This window comes from Silurus meridionalis, chromosome 12 (genome assembly GCF_014805685.1).
Source record: "Silurus meridionalis isolate SWU-2019-XX chromosome 12, ASM1480568v1, whole genome shotgun sequence".
Taxonomy (NCBI): domain Eukaryota; kingdom Metazoa; phylum Chordata; class Actinopteri; order Siluriformes; family Siluridae; genus Silurus; species Silurus meridionalis.
The window spans coordinates 2,151,599-2,178,843 of record NC_060895.1 but is presented as its reverse complement, the minus strand read 5'-3'; the positions used below and the strand labels follow the sequence as shown (position 1 = coordinate 2,178,843).

At 36.8% G+C, this 27,245-nt stretch overlaps 1 protein-coding gene across 2 annotated transcripts in view; it reads right to left on the bottom strand.

Moving 5' to 3' along the window:
• LOC124394525 (mitogen-activated protein kinase kinase kinase kinase 5-like) overlaps window positions 1–27,245 on the bottom strand; it is a 31,517-nt gene that overhangs the window by 1,121 nt on the left and 3,151 nt on the right. The window contains exons 2-31 of one of the 2 annotated variants that reach the window (XM_046862801.1): window positions 16,802–16,859; window positions 16,393–16,483; window positions 15,240–15,304; window positions 14,194–14,249; window positions 13,930–13,977; window positions 13,405–13,447; window positions 13,238–13,310; window positions 12,511–12,642; window positions 12,339–12,401; window positions 11,872–11,953; window positions 10,532–10,648; window positions 10,264–10,339; window positions 9,580–9,638; window positions 9,423–9,487; window positions 9,274–9,318; window positions 8,617–8,637; window positions 8,467–8,512; window positions 8,204–8,366; window positions 7,951–8,048; window positions 7,376–7,408; window positions 7,206–7,284; window positions 6,369–6,445; window positions 5,950–6,010; window positions 5,401–5,500; window positions 4,936–4,994; window positions 3,773–3,876; window positions 2,400–2,577; window positions 1,653–1,721; window positions 807–899; window positions 122–248 (exon numbers count right to left, since the gene is read on the bottom strand). In XM_046862801.1, coding sequence (XP_046718757.1) covers window positions 122–248; window positions 807–899; window positions 1,653–1,721; window positions 2,400–2,577; window positions 3,773–3,876; window positions 4,936–4,994; window positions 5,401–5,500; window positions 5,950–6,010; window positions 6,369–6,445; window positions 7,206–7,284; window positions 7,376–7,408; window positions 7,951–8,048; window positions 8,204–8,366; window positions 8,467–8,512; window positions 8,617–8,637; window positions 9,274–9,318; window positions 9,423–9,487; window positions 9,580–9,638; window positions 10,264–10,339; window positions 10,532–10,648; window positions 11,872–11,953; window positions 12,339–12,401; window positions 12,511–12,642; window positions 13,238–13,310; window positions 13,405–13,447; window positions 13,930–13,977; window positions 14,194–14,249; window positions 15,240–15,304; window positions 16,393–16,483; window positions 16,802–16,859 — 2,381 coding nt within the window. The remainder of the gene's footprint in view (window positions 1–121; window positions 249–806; window positions 900–1,652; window positions 1,722–2,399; window positions 2,578–3,772; window positions 3,877–4,935; window positions 4,995–5,400; window positions 5,501–5,949; window positions 6,011–6,368; window positions 6,446–7,205; window positions 7,285–7,375; window positions 7,409–7,950; window positions 8,049–8,203; window positions 8,367–8,466; window positions 8,513–8,616; window positions 8,638–9,273; window positions 9,319–9,422; window positions 9,488–9,579; window positions 9,639–10,263; window positions 10,340–10,531; window positions 10,649–11,871; window positions 11,954–12,338; window positions 12,402–12,510; window positions 12,643–13,237; window positions 13,311–13,404; window positions 13,448–13,929; window positions 13,978–14,193; window positions 14,250–15,239; window positions 15,305–16,392; window positions 16,484–16,801; window positions 16,860–27,245) is intronic. The other variant, XM_046862802.1, reaches the window with a different exon arrangement.

Genomic DNA, 27,245 nt, shown 5'->3' with positions numbered 1-27,245 from the left:
TTAGAAGAACATTTAGTTTGAATCAAAAGAGAACTTGTTTTTCTTACTAAGGATAAGATGTAAAGTTGTAGAGTGTGTGTGTGTGTGTGTGTGTGTGTGTGTGTGTGGTGGGTGTTTGTACCGGTCTGATCCAACGAGTCGGAATATTTTCCTAGGTTCAGCAATCTCCTGCAGGATTTCTGTGAAGATTTCGCTTCTCCTTTGCCAGCCATGCTTCCATAGAACCAACAACGTGTCCTCCACATACACTATATACAAACACACACGTCAAATATAACCATTAAACATCTTTTTTTCAAAACAAGAATATTTTACACTTTAAACAGCTTTATTCGCTATCGAAGCCTAAAATTGTATTTAATAACAAAGTTTTTGAAAGTCCGTTACACACACCCTGTTCTCACTTATGCTGTAGCAGCTATAAATATTTCCTTCGCTTTAATCTATATTGTAAAAAAAACAAAAAAAAAACCTTGTGTTTAATCTCTGGTATTAGCTGTTATTAGCTATTATAGAGTGTTACTAGCGCTATAAGCTAGCTACTTATCTATTTACTGTATGTTTAGCTACTTAAGTGTCGGCTGCTTGAAGCAAGCAGGTGACTTTCAAATCAGGAAATAACTTTTTTATTATAGTGTAAGATCACAGTTCTACCAAATTTTGTGTTTGGATTTTTCCGTGAAGAAATTCAGTGAAACTCGATATTTAAAGTCGTTTCCATCCTGCTCAAAGGGGAAGTCGTAAAGTCTACATTATGAATGGTGTTTGCATGCAGGACTGTATTTCCCTGGACTGCGACAGCTTACCTATTGATTCGACCTCTAAAGGGAAGTTGACTTCAGCGTGCAGCTTCCTGGAGCTCTTCAGTACCCCATCCGTGTTCACCAGATGCACCGTGTCTGTGAGGAAAAAGAAGGCAAAATGTTCAAAACCAAAGCGTGTTTTTGTGGTGTATTATTGGGAATTTAATAAGGAAAGGATTTTGCTTTTGATTAAATCCATCAATTTTATTGTTCACCAATTGTTTCATTTAATTGCACTCGTTTGGTGAAGTTCTTGAACACAGGAAGTGACTGTGAGTTGATATTAGACATTGTTAACAGTTTTCTACACATTTATCTTCATTTCAACTGAGGCAATAAAGCAGTTTTACCATTTAAGATGGATCAGAAGGTGGGGTGTTCACACTCCACAGCCAAGCTGCCATTCTTGGGCCTTTGAGCAAGGCACTTACCGATCAGCTCCAAGGGCACTTTACCACTAGTTTCTGATTGGAAGATTTGGGGTTCAAGCACCAGCACTGTCAAACTGCCAATGTTGGGCCTTTGAGCAAGGAACTATCTGCTCCAGGAGCACCTTACCATGGCTGATCTTGTGCTCTGACCTCAGCTTCCTGACAAGCTTGAATGATTGAAAGCCTTTGGGGAAGTGGTAGATCAGTGGTTAAGGCTCTGGGTTGCTCATCGGATTGGAGGGGAGTTCAAGCCCCAGCACCGTCAAACCACACTGTTAGGCATTTAAGCAAGTGTCTGAATGTCAACAACTTTTGATCAGCAATGTATAGCGTTTTTATCTGTTGCCTAAATGATCCTAATGGCTGAAGAAATTCCCTCCTTCTTTATACACACTAAACATTCAAAAAGTTGACTTACTGTCAATAAGAACAAGGAACGTGTCACAGTCCAGCTGAATCACTTGAACTCTGTCCATGCTTCGGTTCTCTAACAAACACACACACGGGTCATGTGGTTAACTCGGACATAATTCTGATAGTCAGTGCACATTAAATGAGCAGATATAAAGGGACCAACGTTTTACAGCTGCTGTGGTGTAAGTGAATACAGGAAGTAACAAATCTCTCCAAAATCACGCAGCATTTAATGGTACTATACATGCATAAAAATAATGATGTCAATGAGAAATAACTTTTCCAGCCATATGTTGTTTTTCCCAAACACTTACCACATAGTTGGAGGCACACAATTGTAATGAATGTCTTTGGATGCACTAAAATGAAATGTTCTCTTCACTTGAGCTTAGAGAGCCAAACATGTTCCAGCATGACAATGAACCTGTGCACAAAGCCAGCTCTATGAAGATATGCTTTACATGGGTTGGAGTGGAAGATCTTCCAGCTATAAAGTTTGATCTCAACCCTATTGGGATAAATTTGAATGCTGAATGCACCCCAGGCCTCCTCATATCACCTACATCAGTACCTGACTTTACTAACCTCCAGCGCATAGCCTATGGTCAGGTGTCCAAAAACATTTGGCCATATAGTGTTACATGCAACCAAAATTAATTGTATGCATCCTATTATATTATGTAATATTGTAAATAATAATTTAAAGAAGAACAGGAAGAAGAAGCTCTAATGAGTTCTTCCGATGGCTTACCTGTGCCGGTGCTGGTAAACCAGGACGTGTTGGAGTTGAGGTTGATGAACTCCAGGTGAACAGGTTGCATGGGATTTGCACCCCTGCTGATCCCGATACACACCAGCGGATACTCCTGATCAGGTACCAGCAACATCTCAAACACGCGCAGGGGAGACGGCAAGGGGAAATCAAAGTCCTGCAGCAAACAACAAGGTTTTATTTATAACCTTTATTTATTAATTAATAACGCGTTAACGAATAATAATTTAACACAGCACTAATTTAATTAACGGGCGATCAATTCAGCTAGAATTTCTGTTTGACCATTTTTTATTAAAAGTATAAATAAATTCATTTATAAAAGATAAATTAAAACCTTCAACGCAACACACATTTCTTCACAACCTCATTTCTTTACACAAATATAAAAAATATTTCTTTAAATACTAAACATTTGTTTTACTGATGCGCCAAGTCTCAAATCAAGCACCAAAATCCACCATGATGCACACATCCGGCAATTAAAACCGTCCGTGTGGAAACATAGCAAAAGTTCCTTTTTTAATTTAAAACATTTACAAGAATATTTTGTCTTCATGCTCTATTTTGAGTTTAGTTTAACTAAAAATAAACATACATTTGCATAAAGCATCCCTATTTGTCCATGGCCATGTTGATTAGTTAATTTAGATTTAGAACAGATAAACATATACGATTCAATTGCGATTAATCCTCATGAAAATCATGCGATTAATTGCGATCTAATATTGACTATATATAACTTTTATATAATCTATATATATATATATATATATATATATATATATATATATATATATATATATATATATATATATATATATATATATATATATATATATATATATATATATATATATATATATATATATATATATATATATATATATATATATATATATATATATATTGGTTACAAATTATTGTGGAAATACTTACTTCAATATGTTATTTAATCATTTTTTAATAAAATGTTGGAAATGTCAATCAATGGTATGAATAAATCTGTTTTTGTTAGCTAGCTAACAATGGTAGCTTACTAACAATAAGAGGACAATTAGTATTAACTAGAAAAATTTTCAGCTAGCTAGAGGATAACTATTAAACAGTGTTTTATTTTTAAAATGCTGTGATTTTCTAACTGAATACTGAATACTGAATACCAATACTTTGTATGGACAAATGTGTGTTTACAAAGAACTGCATTTCTGTAACATATATACTTTTGTAGAGTATCTGTACTCGCTTCTTAAACATGTATACTGAAGAATTTAAAGGTGTGCAAGTGAAAGATTTGTTCATAATGTAGAGTTGAATGTGGCGTGAGATTATCGTTGTTAAAAGTCACACACCTTTATGAGCATGAATTTCTGCATGGGCTCGTACCACTGCAGCAGAACCACTCTGGACTCCAAAGCACCACACAGGAAAACACAGCCTCGCTGAGAGTTTTGAACTTAAGAAAGAAAGACAGTAATAAATAATCTTGAACAGCACAACATATCAGTTTTTCGAAATGAATGTGAAATTTAGAGTTATGTAGATTCAAGACTGGGATTAGATTTGATAGAATTTATGGTAATGTGAATTTAAGAATGTGGGATTTACAATAATGCGAATGTGAGTTTATAGTTCGCATAATGTAAATTTGAGAATCTGGGATATAAATTAATTCCTGATTTCAGGAATTTTGAATTTGGAGTAGATTCGAGTATGTGATTCAGACTACTGTGAATTTGAGTTTATAAGATTTTAGAGTAAAGTGAATTAAAACATGTAAAATTTAAAGCAATGTAAATTCAAGAATGTGTGATTTAGAGTAATGTAGGTTTTAGAATGTGTGATTTGCATTAATGTGTATTTGAGTTTATAGGATTTAGAGTAATGTGGATTGGTGAATGTGGGATTTCGAGTAATGTGTATTTGAGTTTATAGGATTTAGAGCAATGTGTATTTGAGTTGATAGGATTTAGAGTCATGTGTATTTGAGTTGATAGGATTTTGAGTAATGTAAATTCGAGAATGTGGTATTTAGAGTAATGTGGATTTGTGAATGTGGGATTTCGAGTAATGTGTATTTGAGTTTATAGGATTTAGAGTCATTTGAATTCGAGAATGTGGGATTTAGAGTAATGTGGATTTGAGTTTATAGGATTTAGAGTAATGTGTATTTGTGAAAGTTGGATTTCGAGTAATGTTTATTTGTGTTTATAGGATTTAGAGTCATTTAAATTCAAGAAAGTGGGATTTAGAGTAATGTGGATTTGAGTTTATAGGATTTAGAGTAGTTTGAATTCGAGAATGTGGGATTTAGAGTAATGTGGATTCGTGAATGTGAAATTTTAAATAATTTTAATTTGACATTGTGGGATTTAGAGTGATGTGAATTAAAGAATATTTGATTTAGAGTAATGTGAATTAAAGAATGTGTGATTTAGACTAATGTAAATTTGAGTTTATGTGCATTTGTGTATTTATCCCCAGACGCTTGTGGCACTTCCAGCTTTTTCCTTACCCACTGTGCATGCTCGGCATCCCTTGGTGTCCGGGATCTTTGTGGTGATGGTGAATTTCCTGTGGTGAATAAACAACAAAAAAAGGCTGAATTAGTTTTGTTCTGTGTTTCTTAGTGCGTATAGTTGCATGTGTGTGGTTATGTGTAGGTGTGTGTTAATGTTTGTGAGCCTGTGTGTGTTTGCTAATTGCACTTGCAAGGAGGAATCATGGCATCATCAAGTAGGTCACATAAACGTCTGGGTTTCGGTTACGGCACAGCCGAGACGGGGTGGCTTCCAGTTGTGTGGGTTACGCCAAACTGTAGTAATGCTGCTAATGCTAATTTGTGTGGGTGCGTGTGTGTATGTGCTTTACGCAACAATGTTAGTACTAGGCTACCAGTGTTATACACTGAGCTCAATTCCCGCACGTGCATGTAACAATTACAAGAAAATATGAGACCTGTGTGTGTGTGTGTGGTCACCTGGGTATCAATCTGTGTGTTGGCAGTGCCACACGATGCTCTTTTCTAGCCTGCTCGTACATTTCCTTCAGGGAGTGAGAATGGAGCTGGGAGGACTTTCCTGAAACACACACACACACACACACACACACACACACACACACACACAATTGTTTAATCATTCCAAGCCTCCCTGTGTGCTATTCGGCAAAATGACACCTTAAAATAGTGAGTGTCACTGCTTTGCAAAAGTATTAACCCACCAAGTCCAACATCTGCAACCTTCAGCTCACTAATTCAACTTCTAAACCTTTAGATCACTAATCGAATCAAAATAATCTACCTTCATAAATATTTGCTCTTCTTGAAATTCTTTCCACATAACATTCATACTTTGAGATCATTTTTTTAAACCACTTCATATTAAAGTCACATGACCCACCCATGGGCAAGCCATTTAACCAATAATTTTCGCTTCTGGACGCATGAGAATACCAGAATCCGATATTACAAGCTTATTTTTTTGTATATTATTCCTTTTTCTGTTTCCTGACATTTTCACTGTCTTACCTGATATGGACATGAGGACGTTGCTGATGGTGTACACCCATGTGCACTTCCCTGGATTAAGCTTGGCAAAAAAAAGACATAAATGAAGACATTAGAAACGAATGAAACGAACGATCGATTGAACAAATGAACGAATGATAGATTATGAATGGGTTTGTTGAGCTCATAATTAACACTGTGAATCAAATCTGGCTTTAAAATGGTCGCTTCTTTCGCTATGCTAAGCCAAACAATCTGACGTTACGCAGTTAGCATGACTCTCGAGTCAATGTTATTAGCGCTAGATGCTAGCTTTAGTGCTGCAAGTCAAGGATCACACTTAAGATTCTAAAGACCCCTTTTTTAAAAGACTATTAAAGGTTTAGGTTGTAAATTTTTATTTCTTATGCTAATGATGCGTAGTGTGTGTTAGGGCTCACCAGTTCGAGTGTGGCTTCCGAGCTGTTCAGATTTAGCGTGAAGATCCCTTCGTCGGCTCCCAGGATCAGATGGTGGTCTGAGAGAAGAGAGAGGAAAGTATTAGGACACATTTTTTCTAACAATATGTGCTTCTTTGCCAAACTGTTACCACAAAGTTGGAGGTACGACATCTTTTGATGCACTAGCATGAAACATTTCCTTCACTTGAACCCAAATCTGTTTCAGCCAGCTCATTGAAGACATGCTTTACATGGGTTGAAAATGTGTGGAAAAGCTTGATTGGTGGGCTGTAGACCCCTGACCTCAACCTTAATGAACACGTTTGGGATGAATGTGAACACTGAGTGCACGCCAGACCTCCTCACTTTACCTACATCAGTACCTGATTTTACTTACACCACTTGTGGCTGAATGAAATCTCAGAAATCTCCATAAATTCTAGTGGAACATCTCGTTAGAAGAACGAAGGTTATGGGGACACAATGTGGAACTCAAAAAACCACATAATCTCAGGTGTCCACAAAAGTTTGTCCATATGGTGTATAAATAAAAATATACAATTAGAATAAATAATATTACCTATAAAGCACTACATGTTCATTGGTTTCCTTTATTAAAGAAAGATACGTCGTAACTTTTATCCATTTGTAGCTACGTTTATTTTTGAGGACCCCGTTTTGGGGTTAGTTCCCAAGATCTCATCTGTTTGTCTGCTGGACTTATTGTTGGAATAACAAAAGCGGTAGACACACACAGATGGTCGAACAACGTAAAAATGTAACACATAACATTTCGACAGCTAACCATGTTACTTGAATGCACTTCTTCCACTTTACCTTTGGTGGTGGGATGATCCCAAGTCGTAGAGCAGTTGATTCTTAATGGGCAGCCGTTAAAAACCTTTTTGAAGAACAACTACAACCAAGAAGAACAAGAACGTTGAGTTGAGGTTGTGGTCACATGCATCTGTATTTGTGAAAAGGTTAATTGATTTTATTTTCCATACCGGAAGTTTCCTCTGAACCAGATCAGGCGGCTCCTGCAAAAACACACAATCGTTCTGTTTCACAGGACTCATGCATATAACACATAAACACAATGCTAATGCTCCAATTATACAGATTCATGGTGTACTTTTAGTAACCGGTAGCGTATTTTTACTGGGGTGTGTGGGCGGAGTTTAATTCAATTACGATCCTATTTTCAATTACAGTTATGTTTTTGGGTTAAAAACATTCTTTTTTTTTTAAGCAGAAATATAGAGCTAAACTATACACTATATGGAGAAAAGTATTGGGACACCTGAATTTTCCAGTTATATGTAGTTAGAAGGAAACAATTATATAGGATTTTTCTTTTTACTTGAACTAGAAGAACCAAACATGTTGGCAATGCCCCCATGGACAAATCCAGCTCCATGAAGATATGATTTCCATGGGTTGGAGTGGAAGCTCTTCCTGCTTCCTACCTATATAGCCTTCCTACATACCTACCTATCTTCCTCACCTCTTTCAAGGTAACTGTGGTGGAAAAGGGGGCGTGGCTACAGGACAAAAAGAAGGAATTGCACTTTAAAGGTACCTTGACAGGCTGTCGGCGCCTCCTGTCTGATTTTGGTGGTAATACAGGAGGCTGGTCAGGTGAGATGTCTGTCCTGAAGCTGGAAAATGTGGAGGGGTCTGGGAAAAAAACAACACACACACACACACACACACACACATAGTCAAAAACCCTAACTCTCTTATTTTGGCCTTTATGCCATTATGGGAGTGAATATGTGTTGTATATGTGTGTGTGTGTGTGTGTGTGTGTGTGTGTGTGTGTGGTTGATCACCTGAGTTGACGTTCCGGACTGAGCGTGGCCGTGGCATAGGATGGCTGCGTGTGTGTGTCCCACTGCTGGTTCTCAGTAGCGGAGATGGAATGTAGAGACTCTGAACTTTCGCTCGTTCGTCCTCTGCTGTCATGCTCTCTTCAGAACTGCTGCGTATCTTCGGCTGAGACACACACACACACACACACACACACACACACACAGGTTAAGTTTTTATATAATGTTAAATACACTTTATGTAATTTTAACTGAAAAAAATTTACCTTCGGAGGAAGTGGAGGAGGGACATCATCAGCTGGGAAGGTATTACTGGACATGGAATAAAAACTATAAGTTCATTTCATTGTATTTTGTGTGTGTGTGTGTGTGTGTGTGTGTGTGTGTGTGTGTGTGTGTATATATCGTGGACATACCTGCTGCACTGATTAAAAGGACTGTTGGAGGACACACAAAAACACATTTCCATTAACCATTAATCCAGGAACTGCATCGCAAAAATAAATACAAATGCAAAGCCGAGAAATTGCTGGTGTTACACTACAGGGCCAAAAATAATGTGGACACCTGACTGAGTGACTGTGCTCTTCTGAACATTTTAATTTATATTCAGTCCCTATTTGCTGTTATAATAAGCTCCTCTCTTCTGGGAAGATGTTCCACTAGATCCTGTTGAGATTTTGTGGAGAATTGTGCAGATTTCATTCGGCTACAATGGTGCTCGTAAAGTCTGGGGTGGTTTTGCACTCTAAACAATGGAAAGCATATTCATGGAGCTGGCTTTAGGCACAGAAGCATTGTGATGCGTGAACAGTGACAACTTCATGCTACTGCATCCAGTGGCTTTCTATACAATTGTGTGCCCATTTTGTAGGTAACAGTCCGGGCAAGAACCAGATATGGCTGTGAACAGGGTTTCCGCTGGGTCTTAAAAAAAGTCTAAAATCAAAAAAGGTGGGTGTCCCAATACTTTAGGCCTCATACTGTAACATAGCTTTAAAAAAAATGCAAACCAAAATGGAAATGATCTGCCAGCATGAGCACTTAAGCGAACTTGAGGTGAAAATTCGTACATTTCCACATCGTCGTAGTCATCGTCGGTGTCTGTGCTGTCCCCTCTGTCAAACACAACAAGTCCAAATGTTCAAATTTTGCGGAACGAATATAAACCGTCATCTGGCATTTTATATCATATAGAAGATCAGAAGACAGAAACTTTTACCTGGTCGGACTTTTGAGGTGTGCTTGTGGAGAACCCAACCACTGACATCCCACTGAGGCCTGTAACTACCACAAATAAATTATTCATGCATGCAATCATTACTTCACACACACACACACACACACACACACACACACACACACACACACACACTCACTGTGGTATCTGGTGATTCTTCTTTACGATTCACTGGTCTCTGTGTGTATATTTGATTCACTGAAACAGAAAATATGTTTGTCAGAAAGAGAGAGAGAGAGAGAGAGAGAAAACAGATACAAAGAGACACATAAAGAGAATGAGAGAGAGAACACAGAGAGTTTGACAGATTGCGATTAAGAGGCAGACAGAAAAATAAAAGAGAAGGAGAGACACATAGACAGACAGAAGAGATACAGACAAAAACAGACAGACAGAAGAGAGACAGAAAAGAGACAAAGTATAAGAATGAGGCAGAGACAGAGAGACAGACAGAAAAGAGACAGACAGACAGACACATAAACAAAAAGACAAAGACAGACAGAGGAAAAGAAGACAGACAGACACAAAGAGAGAAAGATAGACAGAAGAAAAGAAAAAGAGACAAAAACAGAGAGATAGAAAAAAGGAGACAGACTGAAGAGAGACAGACAGATAGACCAAGACTAAAAGTGAGAGAGAGAGAGACAGACAGAGAGAAGAATGAGACAGACAAAAAAACACAGACAGAAGAGAGAAAGGGAGAGAGACAGAAGAAAAGTTGGCAGAAAATGAAGAGACTGAACACACACAGACATACAGAATAAAGAGACAGCCAGACAGACAGCCAGACAGACAGACAGACAGAAGAGTGACAGCTTTTTACCACTGATGTCTGAGTTTGTCCTCTCAGCCCGATTGTGTCGGTTGATAGAGTGAATCCGTCTCAGAGAATTTGGCACCTGTATATAGAACATCACACACACACACACACACACACACACACACACACACATTTATTAATATATGTTTATATATATATATATATATATATATATATATATATATATATATATATATATATACATACAGTATATGTTTTACGAGTGTGTGTGTGTGTGTGTGTGTGTGTGTGTGTGTGTGTGTGTGTGTACCTCTATGTCATCTTCATCTGGATGTAAGCACTCTTTGAGTTTCTCAGGATGTCGGAGTTTATCCAGCAGTTCAAGGGTCAAGTCTCGCGTCAAACTCGGCTGAGTCACGAACAAGTGCTAAAAGAGAGTGAAAGAGACAAGTAACAAGAAGAAGAAGAACACCATTATGATTATTATTAATAGTAGAATTAGTAATATTATTAGTAGTAATGATAGCATTAATATAAGTCGCTCTATTAGTAGCAGTAATACTCATTAATTGTAGTAGTAGTTTTGGTGGAATTGAAAGTACTAGTAGTACTAGAAGTAACAGCATTAGTACTAGTAATAGTACAGAAGTATTACTAATCTTAACAATAGCAATAGTGTTAGGAATTTTAGTAGCCATGATCGTAGCATCAGTAGTAGTATTAGCATTACTAGTAATATTAGTGTTAGAAGTAGTACTGGTAATATTAGTATTTTAGTATTAGTAATACTAGTAATGACAGCGGTGGTAGTGCTGTTAGTAGCGTTAGGAGCAGTAGTATTACTAGTTTTAATTGCAGTAATAGTAGTAGCAGTAGTACTAATTTTTTGTGTATAGTTGCAGTAGTAATAGTAGTAAAATGAGAGGTATTAGTGTTAGTAGTTGCAGCAGTAGAAGTACTAACTGTACTTGTAAATAATAGTGTTAATAGCATTAAAAATAGTATCAAGTTTAGTATTTTGGTGGTAGTACCAGTAATAACAGTGGTAGTTTGTGTAGCATTGATAGTAGTAATACTAGAAGTATCAGTAGTAGTTGTGTTAGTATCAGTTGTAGTTATAGTAATAAAAATAGCATTAGTAGTTTTAGTAGCAGAAATAGTAGTGGTAGTATTAATATTTTCTGTATACTATTAGTAATAATACAAATATGAACGGTAGTAGAAGTAGTAGTACTAACATTAATAGTAATACTAGTGTTAGCTGCAGTAATAAAAGTATTAGTTTTAGTATTTTAGTAGTAGTACTAGTAATAACAGTGGTATAGGTACTAGTAGTTAGCTAGTATTTTTAGTAGTAGTGAAAGTAGTAGCTCCTAGTTGCAATGGTGGAAGTTGTGTAAGTCGCAGCAGTTGCAGTAACAGTAGAAATAGTAGTTTTAGTTGTATTAATAGTAGTAGAAGCATTAGTCTTATTACCACTTATATTATTTACAGTATTAGAAGTAGTATAAGAGTAGCAATTGCTAATGTGATAATTATTAGCAGGGTCAGAATCAGAAGTAGTAGTTTTAGCAGAGGTAAAAGCAATAGTATTATTACTAATAATGCAGCTACTGCAGTAGCAGTACTAGTAAAAGTAGTAGTACATACCATGAGCATCTTCTTGGCAGTCGGCCTCTTCTTTGGGTTTCTGATTAGCATTGACTTTACGAAGTTATAAAACATAGGTGACCTGGCACACGTGCACACAAAAAACACACACACACATTACACATATATTACACAGTGTTTAATCATTAGGAGAACCAGTAAAGTCCTCATTAGCACCAGAACAAGACAGTACAATACAAGTATACACATCATCAGCAGAAACAGTAAGGTCCTCATTAGTACTGATACAGGAGAGTACAATATAAAGGACAATACAAGTACACACACAAACACACACACACACATTACATATACATTACACAGTGTTTAATCACCAGCAAAACCAGTGATGGTGAGCATAACACACACACACACACACACACACACACAAATGATACACACATAGATTACAAAGTGTTTCATCATAAGCTTTAGTATAGAATGGTACAATACACACACACACACACCACTTAGCCTTTTCTTTGAGTTTGGGAGGTTGGTATCCACTCTTAGACATGAGAAAGAGAACTCTGAAACACAACACAATAAAAAAGTAATTATACTGTTTAAAATAAAAAATCGTGTGTGTGTGTGTGTGTGTGTGTGTGTGTGCATCTTTCTCCATCTTTCAGCAATCACCTGAGAGGATGAACATCAAACAGCGGTGGCTGAAGCTCGGCAAGTTCGATGGCTGTGATTCCAACGGACCAAATGTCACATAACTCATTATAACCTCCTTTAATCTCCACCGCCGCCACTTCAGGTGCCATCCTGCACGAAAAATCATCACATAACACACAAACAAACACGTATAAACAAATCTTTCACATAAGGTGTGCTCTGTGAGGTTTATTTGCGATTCTGTAATTCATCGTACTTGAATTAAACATGAAATACTAACACTATTGTCTGCCAGAAGTATTGGGACACCTGACTTTTCCAGACATATGTGCTTCTTCTGTCAAAATGTGGACATCTTTGGATGCATGAGAATTCCCAATTTTTCTCTTCACTTGAACTAGGAGACCCAAACTTATTCCAGAATGACATAGGTATGTTATAGAACTCAACCCTACTTCAACCCTATTGGGCTAAATCAGTACCTGATCACCACATGCATACTCCACAATCAAGTGGAGTATCATCTTCCCAGAAGAGTGGAGATTATTTTAACAGCAAGTGGGAAATCTTTAAAGAGAAACTTAGATCTTAAAGAATTTTAAAAGTCAGGTCTCCACAAACTTTTGTCCATATATTTGTCCATAATGAATTTAAAATTGGAACCAAACAAACTAAATTTTGGGCAACACTAATAGGAAAAAATAAACATCAATAAAATCAAAATCACATCTTAATGTCCTCTTACCAATATGGAGTCCCTATGAAGGACATTCGGCGTGCGAACGTCGCTGTGATCTGCGCCGAGATTCCGAAATCCGCTTAAGTGCCAACATAAAAATTTGTAAAAAGTTAGCTGTTTTAAGTTTGCTGTTGGAAATCTTATTACAACTCAATAAGCACTTGATGACTGACCTAATTTCACTTCGCCATGGTCGTTCAGTAGAATATTGGCACCCTTAAAGAAAAGCAAAATGAAAAGTTGTGAAAAAAACACGTATACATTATTGCTGGTCTTGTTAAGAGTCTTAAAATTCCACACATTTAAGGTGTTTTTCACTTCTAAAAATGGGTCCGAACAAGCAGGATAATTTTTTTTAGAATAAGCATTTGTACTAGTGTGAGTAAAAATGATTTTAGTCATAAGAATTTGTATTTTGAGTCTTAAAATTTGCATTACTAGCAGTAAAAATATTATTAATAATAAAGTTAGGAGCAACAACAGCAAGAATTAGTAGTTATGGTATTAATTTTAGCAGGATAATTCATAGTTTCAGTTGCAGTAGAAGTATTATTAGTAGTAATAGTAGTAGCAGAAGTACTTTCACTAATCTTATTTGTATTACTTACTATGACTAATATTAGTACTAGTGTTAGGAGACATACTATTTGAAGTTTTGGCACAGAATTCAGAAAGATATTTCAATATTCAACCTATACCTTGATGTCTCTATGTATTTTCTTCTGGCCATGCAGGTAATCTAAACCCTGTTCAGAAAGAGGTTAGTATTGTCAGAGTTCCAGTCAGTTTGATTTCCATGCGATGGTGACCCATAAATTCAAAACATATAAACACAAACAAAATAAATAATAATCTGGTTAGACAGGCAAAATTTTTACTATTTAACTCAAAAGTATTTCAGTTTATTTCTTTTTCCTGAAAAGGCACACACTCAGAGACAAATTATGCATTTGTAGGATCACCTGTAGCATCTCGCGACACACGTATGCAATCTGTGGCTCTGAAAGAGGCCCGGTTACTGTAAAAGAAAGGGGAAAAAAAGAGATCAAAACAAGGGGTGTGTAATGGATTAGAAAGAACAAATGTGAAGATTGACAGCACTGCTACAAGTCCAGCTTTAAAATTGTATTAAAAACAAAAAGATAATTGTTTGCAGAAGTCATAGCTCAGCATTTGAGATGGTGAACTTTTGATCAGAAGGTCATAAGTTCAAAACCCAGCACTAACAGCATACCAGTGCTGGGCCATTAAGCAAAGAGCTTAACTGTCAACTGCTGAATTAGGATAGAAATGAGAAAATTGTAAGTTGCTCTAGAAAAGGGTGTCAAATACTATAAATATTCTATTAAATATTTTGGCCCCTCCTACTTTCTGTATGGTAAATGTAGAAATGTAAATATACTGTAACTTGGGGAAGTGGTAGCTCACTGGTTAAGGCTCTGGCATACTGATCAGAAGGTCGGGTTTCAAGCCTAAGTATCGACAAACTGACACTCTTGGGCCCTTGAGCAAGGCCCTTAATCCTAAGAGTTTTAGGAGTGCTGTATAAAAATGTGGATTTTGGATTGTGTGGTGCAACTGTGGTGTTGTCATTGTTATCACAAAATGAGGACCAAACAGCAAAAAAACAAATTTTCACAATGTTCTTTGGCTTCGAATCGTGTCCAGAGCCATATTTAGTAATGACATTATCTGTCATGTGGGGGTGGAAGAGGTTAGTAGACAAACCACAAGTGACAAATATGAGCAAAATGAACTTATCCACTGTTTTTAAAATTTAAAAGTTCATTCATTTAGAAAAGTAATGTAATGAATTAACAAACCTGAAAAAAAAGATGAATCAATAATATAAATAATAATAATAATAACATACTTTTTAATCTGTGACCTCAAAAAGAAGCCCAATGAAAAGTAATGATACAACCCTTACCATAGAGGTCAGCATTAAACTGAATAATTCAGAGTAAAGGGAAGACGATGAAAACTGAGAGAAAATACATTCCCCTACCGTGGTAGATATCTTGTAAGGAGCCACCGCCACAGTACTCCATACAAATCCAGAGTTTATTTGACCTTCAACAGACACAAATACAAATTAATCTGTCTGTACATTTAATGCTTTTATCTACAGGACTTCTAACCCATCCTACATACTCCCGGACTTATTACCATGACCACCTTAACAACCTCATTCAGTCTAATAAACATTTTTGATTAATCTTAAACCCCCCATACTTTTTAAAACACTTTTGACAAATTCCATTCAGTCTTTCAAACCCTCTTGTCCAATCCCACAGCCTCCTGCAAACATTCTTAACCAATCCCACCCTCTCCCAGAAACTCTCCTAACCAATTCCACACTCTTCTTCACTCTTGACCAGATCTACCTATGCCCATAAACGCTCTTGACCGGACCCAAGCCACTCTTGCAAACATTCTTAATCAATCCCACCCTCTCCCAGAAACACTCCTGACCAATTCCACACTCTTCTTCACTCTTGAACAGATCTACCTATGCCCATAAACCCTTTTGACCGGACCCTAGCCACTCTTGCAAACATTCTTGACCCAAGAACGATGATATTCAATTGGGTTGGTCAAGATTTTTTGATTCAGTGGGTGGGAATCATAAATGTTTCTACCTGTCTACAACATTTTCTGACCAACATATTCGGTTTTATTCCTCACCATGTACCAGTGCCACCTTACAGATCTAAAGTCCACTGCTTCAACCTGAGCTTGTGTTATGCTCTGTCTGGGGCATCATACATCATCCATGTGTCCATGTGGATTTTTTCTTTGGGTTCTCTAAACATCCTGCTAAGTGGACTGGCTATGCTAAATTTCCTCTAGGTGCAAATGTGTGCCTGGTCCCCTGAAATACACTGACTCCCCATTCAAGGGTGTATTCCGGGCTCATACCCTGTATATACCCTGTATACCCTGTCCATCAAAGAAAGGTTTTTGACTCTGACCCTGATAAACTGTTTAATGAAAATAAAAGTTTCCTATATGCCCCCTTGTATTATGACTTCTCCTGATAATGAGGACATGAAAAATACTCTTCTCTGAAAAAAACTTGTTTTCTCGGTTCCTACACTTCACAATGATACAAGAAACCGTATATGGTTATACAATGTTTGCTTCATTCTGTCTCTGACCTGATGTAGCTGCCATAGTAGGCCACAATGTTGCTGTGCTTACAGCTCTTCACCATCACGATTTCCTGTTGGATGACCGAGAAATCGTCCTCTGAGTGAGAAAAGGGAAATAAGAACTAATCAACAAGATGGCAAGAGTCATTGTATCTCTAGAATTAGAACTATACTGAATATTTCCATATAACTCACCTGATTTCCCCCAGTATCTCATAATGGTCTTGTCTTATACATCATCACTTTGATTAAATGTACAGTATTTCGTCTTGGGAAAATGTTCAAGCTTTCAAAATATCTTTTGGTGCATTCTTTTATTCAAATCACTAGTGACTGTACATACTTTTACAGTGACCATTTGAGTCACTGTTTAATGTAATTTCCATACTAGTTCTTACAAAGAAAATTCCCTTACCAGGTTCCATCTTGATGATCTTTATAGCAGCCAGTTCTCCTGTCTGCTTATTCCGGGCCTGAGGACGCACACAAATACAGATACATAGTCATAATTATCATTATGAGCATTACTCATCTTCCACGAGGGCAGATCAGAAGTAAAGGTTGTTTACACAGTCCAGATTTAGCTGATGCTAACTATAACATGACATATATGTCTTAATTCGCAATTTACCGACACATCTGAGGTAAAAAAAATGATTTGTGGTGCTTTTATCTAGTTTCCAATGTCACTGTGCTTTTACATTATCTTTACAACATAATTGGTAGCATAACAGCTTACTACAATTGCTAGTCTTTTGTTAGCAATTTACCAGAACATTTGAGGTAAATCTGGTGGTTTTATCTCATTTCCACTTTCACAGTGTCTTTACAAAGTCATTACTAATGACTTCATCACTATACTATAGCTATTTCTAGTCATTAGCCTGCTTATACTAAGAGTGTATACTTCCAAGGTTTCTAGCAACTGTGCACAACAACAAACATTTGAGTCAATATCATAAACCTAATCTTGTTTCTTTGCATGATACAAGTCTTTGTGTGTTTAGTCCTGGTAAGTCCTGGTTTTGAATGCCCTTTAGAGGATATTGGGGATGATTTTGATTCTTAGACAAGAATGATTATTTACTTTTACCCCAGTGTCATGATTTGGGCCGTAAATTGACGCCGTTTTTGTTTAGTGTATGATGGCGTTTCATGTGTTGTGAAAGTCAAGGGACTTCACTACCATGACACAAATGTTCTCTTTTGTCTGCATTTTGACAATCTGATCACTCTGATATTTATGATACTTATGTCATCTCCAGAACATAAGCACAACTGACATTTCCGTTGCCAAATTTTATCACACTGAGAAGATTTCAAAACGTATTCACGGAACACCAAAGAGTATCCGTAATTGCTTTTTTAGAAGCTGATATTTTTTAGCATCAGCACAACTAAAGGGTACTGTAGAAGGACCCCGTGTACACCCACTGTGTTGCGAGTTAAAAATAGTTGTTGACTTTAAGAGTGGAAAGTGAAGTATTCGAGCCGCGGGACGAGGACGGAGAAATCTGGGGGTTAACCATGACTTAAAAATAGCTACAGAGATGACAATGGCCTACAAAACAAACAAACCGTGACTTTTCAAACAAACAAGAGGGAACAGTGAGACAGTGGCGTTGAGATCGGTGACCACAGACACACTCAAGACTCACGACTCGCACTCGTTCGTCACTGTCCGTGGAAACACTAAGCAGCGCAGGAAAATCGTCCCGAAACTGATGCAGTAACACGTATTATCGCGTCATTAAGCCCCATGGGTACTGTTTCGGAAACATTCTTGTAGATAAAGAATAATAATAAGATGAGAATGAGTCATGTTATCGATGTTCCGGTTGTTCAAGATGGCCGCCGCTGGAATGAAAGCAGCTTCGGGTCAATATTAGATAAGATAAGATAAGCTGAGGTAAATATATTAACCTGAAGCTGCGAAATTACAACCCATTGCTGATATTGTTTTATTTGAGAAACACGATTGAGAAAGAGGACATGTTTTGCGGGTCAGGCGACACTTGTTAAAGGTCATGGCAGAGGTGTTTATTCATCTGAAGTGATAGAATAGAAGAGAAAAATGGCCGCAACCGATCAGGAAGAGGGCTACGTTGTGGTATCATGCTTGGTATTCCGTTTTCTTATTTCCATTACTGCCTTTTTCTGTTGTTCATTTTAACTACACCAAAGTACTCTTGAATTCTCGAATTCGTATCAGGCAAATGTTGTTTTCTACAAGCATGGCAGATGCTTTAACATAGAGCTGTAACTGTACCATCTCTGTCGCATTTCATGCTTCTAAGCTGCAAGGAAGAGAAAACAGGAAGCAAAGAATATGTGTAGCTGCTATAAGGTTAATGATACCCGCCTAGTTTTTGAGAACGTTGAGAACACACTGAACGCAGGGCTTGATATCTCGTTCATTAATACACCAGACTCATCTAACTTTTCCAGAAGTGCAGTTGCAGGGTATAAAATAAAGAAGGAAATAATTAGAATATACACAGAATTCGTAGGACTAGTACTAACGATGCTCTCTATAAAAATTGTTCAGTTCCTGGATCCAATTTTTTTATATGGGGCTGAATAAAATATCTGCTTATTTTTTATAATTAATAAAGAGCATGGTGAACACAGACACACACACACACACACATTTGGATCGAGTTGTGGGTCAACTTGAAGTTAGTCATTTATGTGTGTGTGTGTATATATATATATATATATATATATATATATATATATATATATATATATATATATATATATATATACACATAAATGACTAACTTCATATATATATAAAATATCTACGTAGTGATTTGGCCTTTTTAAAGCATTTAATGAAATAAATGCCTATCAAAAACCTGTAAATCACATGTAATTAAATGGAAATTTTTCCAAAATAAATGAGCATTTTATTGCGTTTTAATACCTACTGTTAATACTACAGTAATGTGTAGTAAAATGAGAAGGTTATTATGTTTGTAATCATATGCAACTATTTTTCTTTTTTTTTTACTGTAATTATATAATATTTCAGACAAATAAGCATGTTAATGAAACTAACAGTAAGTGAGGTACTTTTTTGTCATTGTACACTATACAACGAAATGTTTACCTACACTGCAATAATGGTATTTCAATGTAAAACTGAAAGAAATTTGAATGAAGAAGTTACAAAAAGATGTATCTGGTAAATATATATATATATATATATATATATATATATATATATATATATATATATATATATATATATATATATATATAGCACATAAAATGATTTGAGATATATTCCAAGATTCTAAGCTAAAATTCTCAAACTTTTGAAAAAAAATGTTGATTTGGCCCAACATGCCATATATATAAAAAGAGGGGGAAGAAAAAGAAAAACATAATGTCATTGACACCGAAGACTCTGTCAGCAGACTTTCGGTCTCTTGAAGTTGAACAAGTGTACACTGAGAAACACCTACAAAATATCCTGACTTTATTAATAAATCAGCTGCAACCCAGTTTGAAAAAATATTTTACAAAAAGTGGTTTACATTAGATGCCAATAATTGGGAGAACTTTTTCTAGATTTTCATTATATTATTAGTAAGTTTATTGAACTACACATACATTCATGTTGTTTGGAGACGCCCTTATGCAAAGAGACTTACAACTTAGCAGCTAAGGGTTAAGGGCTTTGCTCAAGGGCCCAGCAAAGTCTTTGAAAATAAAACTGCATTATAGAATAAGGGTTTCTATTTATGTTTTATTTATTTCAACATATTATATTGTTTAGTTTGAACTCAATGCAGTTTGGTATAATGCAGCGAGAAGTCAAGTCCCTTCATTTTGGCCCTTCATAGGAACGTTTGGGTCATTAATAAAATGCGCTACAGTGCATGTAGCATGTATCTTAATGCAAAATGATATTTAGTGTGGAAATGGTAGTAGTGGTACAGATGTTGGATTTCTGATTGGAAGGTTGTGGGGTCAAATCCCAACACCCCAGAGTTACAAATGAACAAGCTCAATTGTAAGTTGCTCTTATGTCAATTCTTCCAAATGCCATAAATGTAGTAAATAACAACTGTGAAATTACTGTAATTTTGGCAGCTACAGAATAATAAAACAAAAAAATTCTGTATAATAGAATTAAGATGAATTTCAACTTGATGCGTAATTATTTTAAGTTTAGCGAGGACTACTATATATTTAACACATAACAACTCATAAATAAATGCAGACTAAATTAGATTATAGGACAATTTTCCACCATGGTTACATGTAAATTAGTGATAAATTAAATCAAATAAATATAAACAAAATGTGGTTGAGGTTTTGCATGATGAGCAACTGAACTTGTGCATGATGCTGAAGCCAACAGAGGTTTTAATTTAGTCCTGACCTTCTCTGTTTTAAGAAAAACAGATATGTGGGCAGAGAGAGACAGGAAGAGACAGTTAAAGAAAGACAGAAAGGGTCAGAGAGAGAGAGAGAGAGAGAGAGAGAGAGAGAGAGAGAGAGAGAGAGAGAGAGAGAGAGAGAGAGAGAGAGAGAGAGAGAAGTATATATAGGCTTGTTGCAGATTAAAATCTCACTTCTGTATTTTCCTTCTACAAAGAGCACCTGTTCTCACACACAGACACACACACACACACACACACACACACACACACACACACACACACACACACACACACTCACTCACCCTGAAGCCCTGAATTGTCATTTTAAAAAGATTTAATAAGACACTAGCTAAAAGTTCTATCGTTTGCATGCGTTTATGGGTTTTACAGGAAAAAGGCTGAGATGCACTCATGTATTAGCATGGAAGCACGTCCGCCTTTCAGCTTTACATGACGACGTCAGGACACACACTTATATAATCGATATTACGCATTCACCTCTGTAAAACAAATAAAAGGTTTTCGCTCTTGTGCAAATAAATCGGCCAAGTGTGTGTTGTTTACTCAGAACTGAACTCAGTGGGTGATGGAGAGATTACGGTTTGCCATGTAGGCGGAAGGGAGACGCGTACATCACACTGCAGCCCACTAAGGGTGTTTCCTTCTGTGCACACACACACACACACACACACACACACACACACACACACACACACAAACACATGAACACACTCCAGGCACTCTGAGGACGTCATTGTGTCCTTGTTATCCTCACCTTTACCCTTATTCATACTTATATTTCATTTTTTCGCTAATAATGCACCTCATATATAAAGCTAATAGCTAATACTTAGAGAAGCTAGCAGTTTAGTCACCTGCACTTAGAAATTGCCTACATCCTTGCCTCCAAAGACCTCGATTGATATGCAAAATAAAACAACAAAATAAAGATAAAATAAGCAAAACTACTGCATTTTCATCCGCATCACTTCGAAAGCGTGTTTCCTAGCCGAGTTTGACGCCAATGTGCTAAGGAAGTATATTGGTCCCACGTGGCTGCGTACGCCGTTTTCATTGCCTTCACTAGAATTCTATATTCGTTCTTAAAAATAAGCGTTACCATGCGCCATCTAGTATCAGTTTATTTGTTGGTGCGTAGTTCTCTGCCTACACATCTGCAAGAAATGCTAATATTCGTGCCTTTTTTTTGTCCCTTAGCTATTAATTTGTATTGAATTGTCTTTTCTTACACTTCAGAGGGAAGTGTTAACAGTCCAGAGAGTGTCTCACTTCCTCTGTCACTGTGCCTTCACAATTTATTAACACATCTGAGGAAAATAGTCATATTCCAGAGAGTGTCGTGTCATTTCTACTGTCACTTTACGATTAAATAGTTCTCAGATGACTAATGGCGACGTGTCACTATGCTAAAATAGTTAGTTTAGTCTTAAGGAAGTTATACTAAGCAATTTAGCAACATATCTGAGAGAAATATCGATATTCCAGAACTTTGTGTATCATTTATATTGTTACATCGCAGTGACACACACCCTGGCAATGTTCTAGCTTGTTGAACTTATAATTTTAATGATATATTTAGTGTTTTTATGTTTTTTACCAACACATCTGAGGTAAATGTTTCACTGTTGGTTATTTTTTCAGCAATTAATCAACACATCTGAGTGAAATGTAGATATTTTTGATGATTTTGTGTCAATACCAGTATCACTGTTCTTTTACATTGTCCTTATAAATGACTTTGCGTCATGTGATGAAGCTAAAAAATGTCATATTACTCATACGAAGTCTTTTCCTACCATTTAACTGACTTATCTGAGAGAAATGTTGACATTCTGGACATTGTTGTAGAAATTCCACTTACTTTTCGATGTTGCATTGTTCTCAAATGACTAAAAAGGGCTTATATTTGCAATTTAACAATACATATGAGAGAAATACTGATATCCCTTGTTGAGAATTGTGTTTGTTTCCACTGCTGCTGTGTTATAACATTTTTTTGGTTGCTCAGAGGTCCTTTTTTAATAATTTACCAACACATGTGAGAGGATTTTGTCATCATTGTGTCATTTCCAGGTATTTATTAATGACGTGTCTACATTATTAAAGCATTTCCATTGACAATTTGATATAAAATTGTTCCGAAATGACTAAAAGGCTACATGCCACCTTGCTGAAAGTGTCCTTTTTAGTCATAGGGGGTCTTTTCTGCGCAATTTACCAAGACATCTGAGAAAAGGGTCGATATTTCTGTCACTTTTGTGTCTTTTCCAATGCCGCTTTTACACTGTCCTTATAAAAGGGAGCTAAAAATATTACTTGCTGAGAGATTTTGAAAGACTTTCTGGCTATGTGATAACTAGCTAAAGGGGTCTTTGGCCATCCATATTGCCTTGTTGCTTAGCAATGGCCAAATTTGCATGACTTTAACCACAGGCGAGTGTCTTGTGTCCAAAATATTCTATAAGGTTTACCGCATGGTCTAGTGTACTCAGGCCCATTTTTCTGTAAATGTAAGACTTTGGCAGCTTTGGAAGCCATTGTCCTGTTAGACGCTATCAGGTCTTTTCCTATCCATATCTATACGAGCGCTACACGGCACGTGTAAAACCTCAGCTCAGATCAAAAAAACATCTCAATTTTGCTTCCTAGATTTTGTAACCATCCAAGCGTAAAAAACCGTACTCTCGTCCTCCCTGCGCAGACGTACAACAACATCATGTGCTTCTGCAGGAAGCATGCAAATTCTAACATTTTAAAGGTTAATGATCGAATCGGGTTGTGTATTAGGCTAAACAGTTTATCATTCGTCACGGTCTCTCTCTCTCTCTCTCTCTCTCTCTCTCTCTCTCTCTCTCTCTCTCTCTCTTTCTCTCTCTCTCTCTCTCTCTCTTACTCTCTGTCTTTCTCTCTGGGGAGGAAAAGGTCCCACATCCCCTCATTTGCATTTTGCACAACAAAGCTTCTAAAGAGGTTAAAAGAAAGAAGTGAGACTACAGAACATAGACCTTTTTTATTTTCCAGAGAAGACACCGGACCCTTTTTCATGCGGAAGACACGATTGCTGTACAATTTGCAATTCATTATGTAGCCAAAATGATCACGCAGAACAAAGTGACATAAATTTGTACACTTCTCTGATGATGAACTTCAGCATTGTGAATCGGAAGTCCACGTGCAAATTCTGTCACATTATCTCCCTAACCAAAACCCTCCTTTTCATATTATAGGCCACATAAACACCATCGCAAGCATCTCATGCTCATCAGTTTCAAGTGGGCGTGTCCCAAACCACATTAAAAACACTTCCCACATAAATTTTTAAAGGTTAGGGCTTCTAACCCAGACGTCGTCTTCTTTCTCTGCCCTTATTTTTATTTATTTATTTTTTTTTTTGCTCTGATATTTATCCCTCAGACCTCACCACTTCCTCCTACATTCATCAACACATTCGGCTTCATCGTTTCCTTGGTAAACTGCAAGATTCTCCTTGCATGCTACATGTGGACTGATGATAAGCCAATGAAAGCTAGCACTTTATCAGAGTTATAATGTGTGACCGGCTAATTTTTTTATTTCATTTCGGCTCTGAAGAGTGTGTGTTCTTCAAAGATTTTGCAGGGAAAAAGAAAGAAAGATGATCTGCACAAAGAGATAAAAGTGTCAGCACTGAGACAAAACCAGGCCACCCAAGAAGCCACAATAGACAATAGAATAAACCATAAAACTTAACTTCTAGACTTCTATTTGTTCTCAGGAGCTCAGGTTCTTACAATATTCAGTAGTTTATTTTCCAGCTGGTTAAAACCAGAGTGAGTCAACCCAGTCAAAATGCAAGCTTAAGGATCCTGAAGCTTGTGGCCAGAAAAGTGCATAATAAACATAAGACTCTTTGTGGGCAAAAAATTTTTTTGCTTTGATTGACATCTTTTGGGTTTCATTCTTGCCAACTGCACTAATTTACTGTTAAACATTTACCATGCATTAAAGAATTAATTTAATCCAAACACATACATTTAAACTTCTCATGATAAAGTTATTTAGTGATGAACACCACAAAAAAATGGCATTTCATGTGGATTCATGTTAATCATGTTTAACAAGCTAGTATAATTAATATTAACATTAAGCTTTATCAAGAAATTAGAAAATATAATTATGTCTGACCATGTGTTTAAAATTTGCGCTGTCACACTAATGTGTCCCAAACCACAACCCATGTTCATGCTCTCAGAAACACTGTGAATGTGACCCAAATCACTTTTCTAGGTCGAACACCATCACCAAATAGCCTTAGAGTCCTCACTCAACTCTGGACCTGTCCTAAACCACATGGCCCACTCACTATTTTGGCCACATAAACACCTTCATAAACTCACTTTATCACAAATTCACTCTGGATGTGTCCCAAATCACATATTGGAATATTTATATTCATTCTAGACATGTCACAATATTAATAGTCTTTATAAACCATATACACATGTGCCTTGAGTTATTCTGGATGTGTCCCTAATCATATGGACTATTTATTAAATAAATAAAAAAAGCCATACATCCTATTCACGACTGTATATCAATCTCACAATCATGTGTCCGCTTTGGATGTGTTCCAAACCCCAAATTGTGTTTTTTATTACCAGGCTACATGAACACCATAACCATTTCTTCCCGACATGCTAGCTCTAAAGCGTAACACGAATTTTTTGCTTTAACCACTTGCTCGAACACTAGAATCTATTCCTAAAATCCAGGTTTTAATCTCAATCTGTGTACTAGATGCTGTGTACTAGATGTGTACTGTGCACTAACTCTAAGGTGTAACGCTAATTGTTAGCCTCAATCACTTGTTTTGTTTACAATCTGTGTACTAGATGCTTGCTAGGCCACACAAACACCACATTGTACATCTCCTTAACTAGAACTACACATCTAGTCTCTCAGCCCTCATGATTGCGCATTCTGCAGCCGTGTGCTTCGCTTAGTGAGTGTGTGTGTGTGTGTGTGTGTGTGTGTGTGTGTGTGTGTGTGTGTGTGTGTGGTGCATTATGGGATTCTTCAACTAAGCCTACACCTTACTGTGAATTCACAGTGGTAGCTTTGGTTTCATTTTTTTCACATTGCTATGTATGAAATTGCACCCAGCCAACCACAACACAATTAGCAAAAAAGGAACTTGGGGGTTCTAACAGTAAACGTTTTGCCCTATCTTGTTTGGTCTCTCTGTTCTCCGCGTACGGTATTTCTCTCCTTCGACGCGTTATTTCTCACCGGGCTGCAACGCCACGTCGGCTTCCTGCCAAAGTGGAAGTGCATGAATCATCTGGCCTTTCTGTTTTCCGTTTCTCAGAATTTACTGTTTACCTGCACAGGTGTGCACTGCATGCTGACAGTTTCCTGTTAACCTCACACACACACACACACACACACACACACACACACACACACACACACACACACAGACAAACAACCCACATCCAAATCACTTTTTAACTCTAGTCCTCAATCCTAACTCCAAAGCCTTCAATATGCTCTTATACTAATCCTTACTTCAATCCTAAACTTCAAGTCAAGGCAAGAAGCTTTGATGGTCTTTTCAACTACATATATCTGATGCACTGCACAGTGAAATAAGACAACATTTCTTCTGAACCCTGGTGTTACATAAACCAACATAGAGCAACATCATACAACACAACTAAACTTGAACTAAAGTCCCAAATCCTCACCCTAATCTTGAATTTAAAATAAAGCCTACCTCTAATCCTGAATTAAAGTCCCATGTACTTATCTTAATCCTAAACCTGAACTAACCCTAACTTTAATTCTAAAGTCTAATCCAGAAATCCCAAATTTCCACCTTAATCCTAAACTAAAGTCCAAAATCTTCACCTTAATCCCACATTTAAGATCAATAATAACTCACATAACAAATATCATTTAAAACTCTAATTGCAAACCTAAAGCCTAATCCAAGGCTAACTCTAATCCTAAAGTGCACCACCCCTTACCCTGATATTAAACTTAAACTAAAGCCTAACTCACATGTGTAAATTTGAACTCTAACTCAAATCTTAAAGTCAAATCCTAAATCCTCATCCTAATCCTAAAATCTACCTAAAGTTAGTCTTTGAAATTAGGTACAAGTCCCAAATCCTCACCAAATTTAATCCCAAATATGATTAAAATCATAACTCACACGTGTCTTAATTCCAACTCTAATCCTTTTCTCTAATCCCAAATCATAGCTGCAATCCAAATACCAAAATTGAATCCTAAACCTTAACTCTAATCCTAAAACTTGATAGATTATGATCATCACATATGCAAACTCCTTGGTGTGTTGTGGCTAGCAGAATCTACAACACACACCGGGTATCAAATCAAACATTAAATCACACACACACACACACACACACACACACACGCACACACACACACACA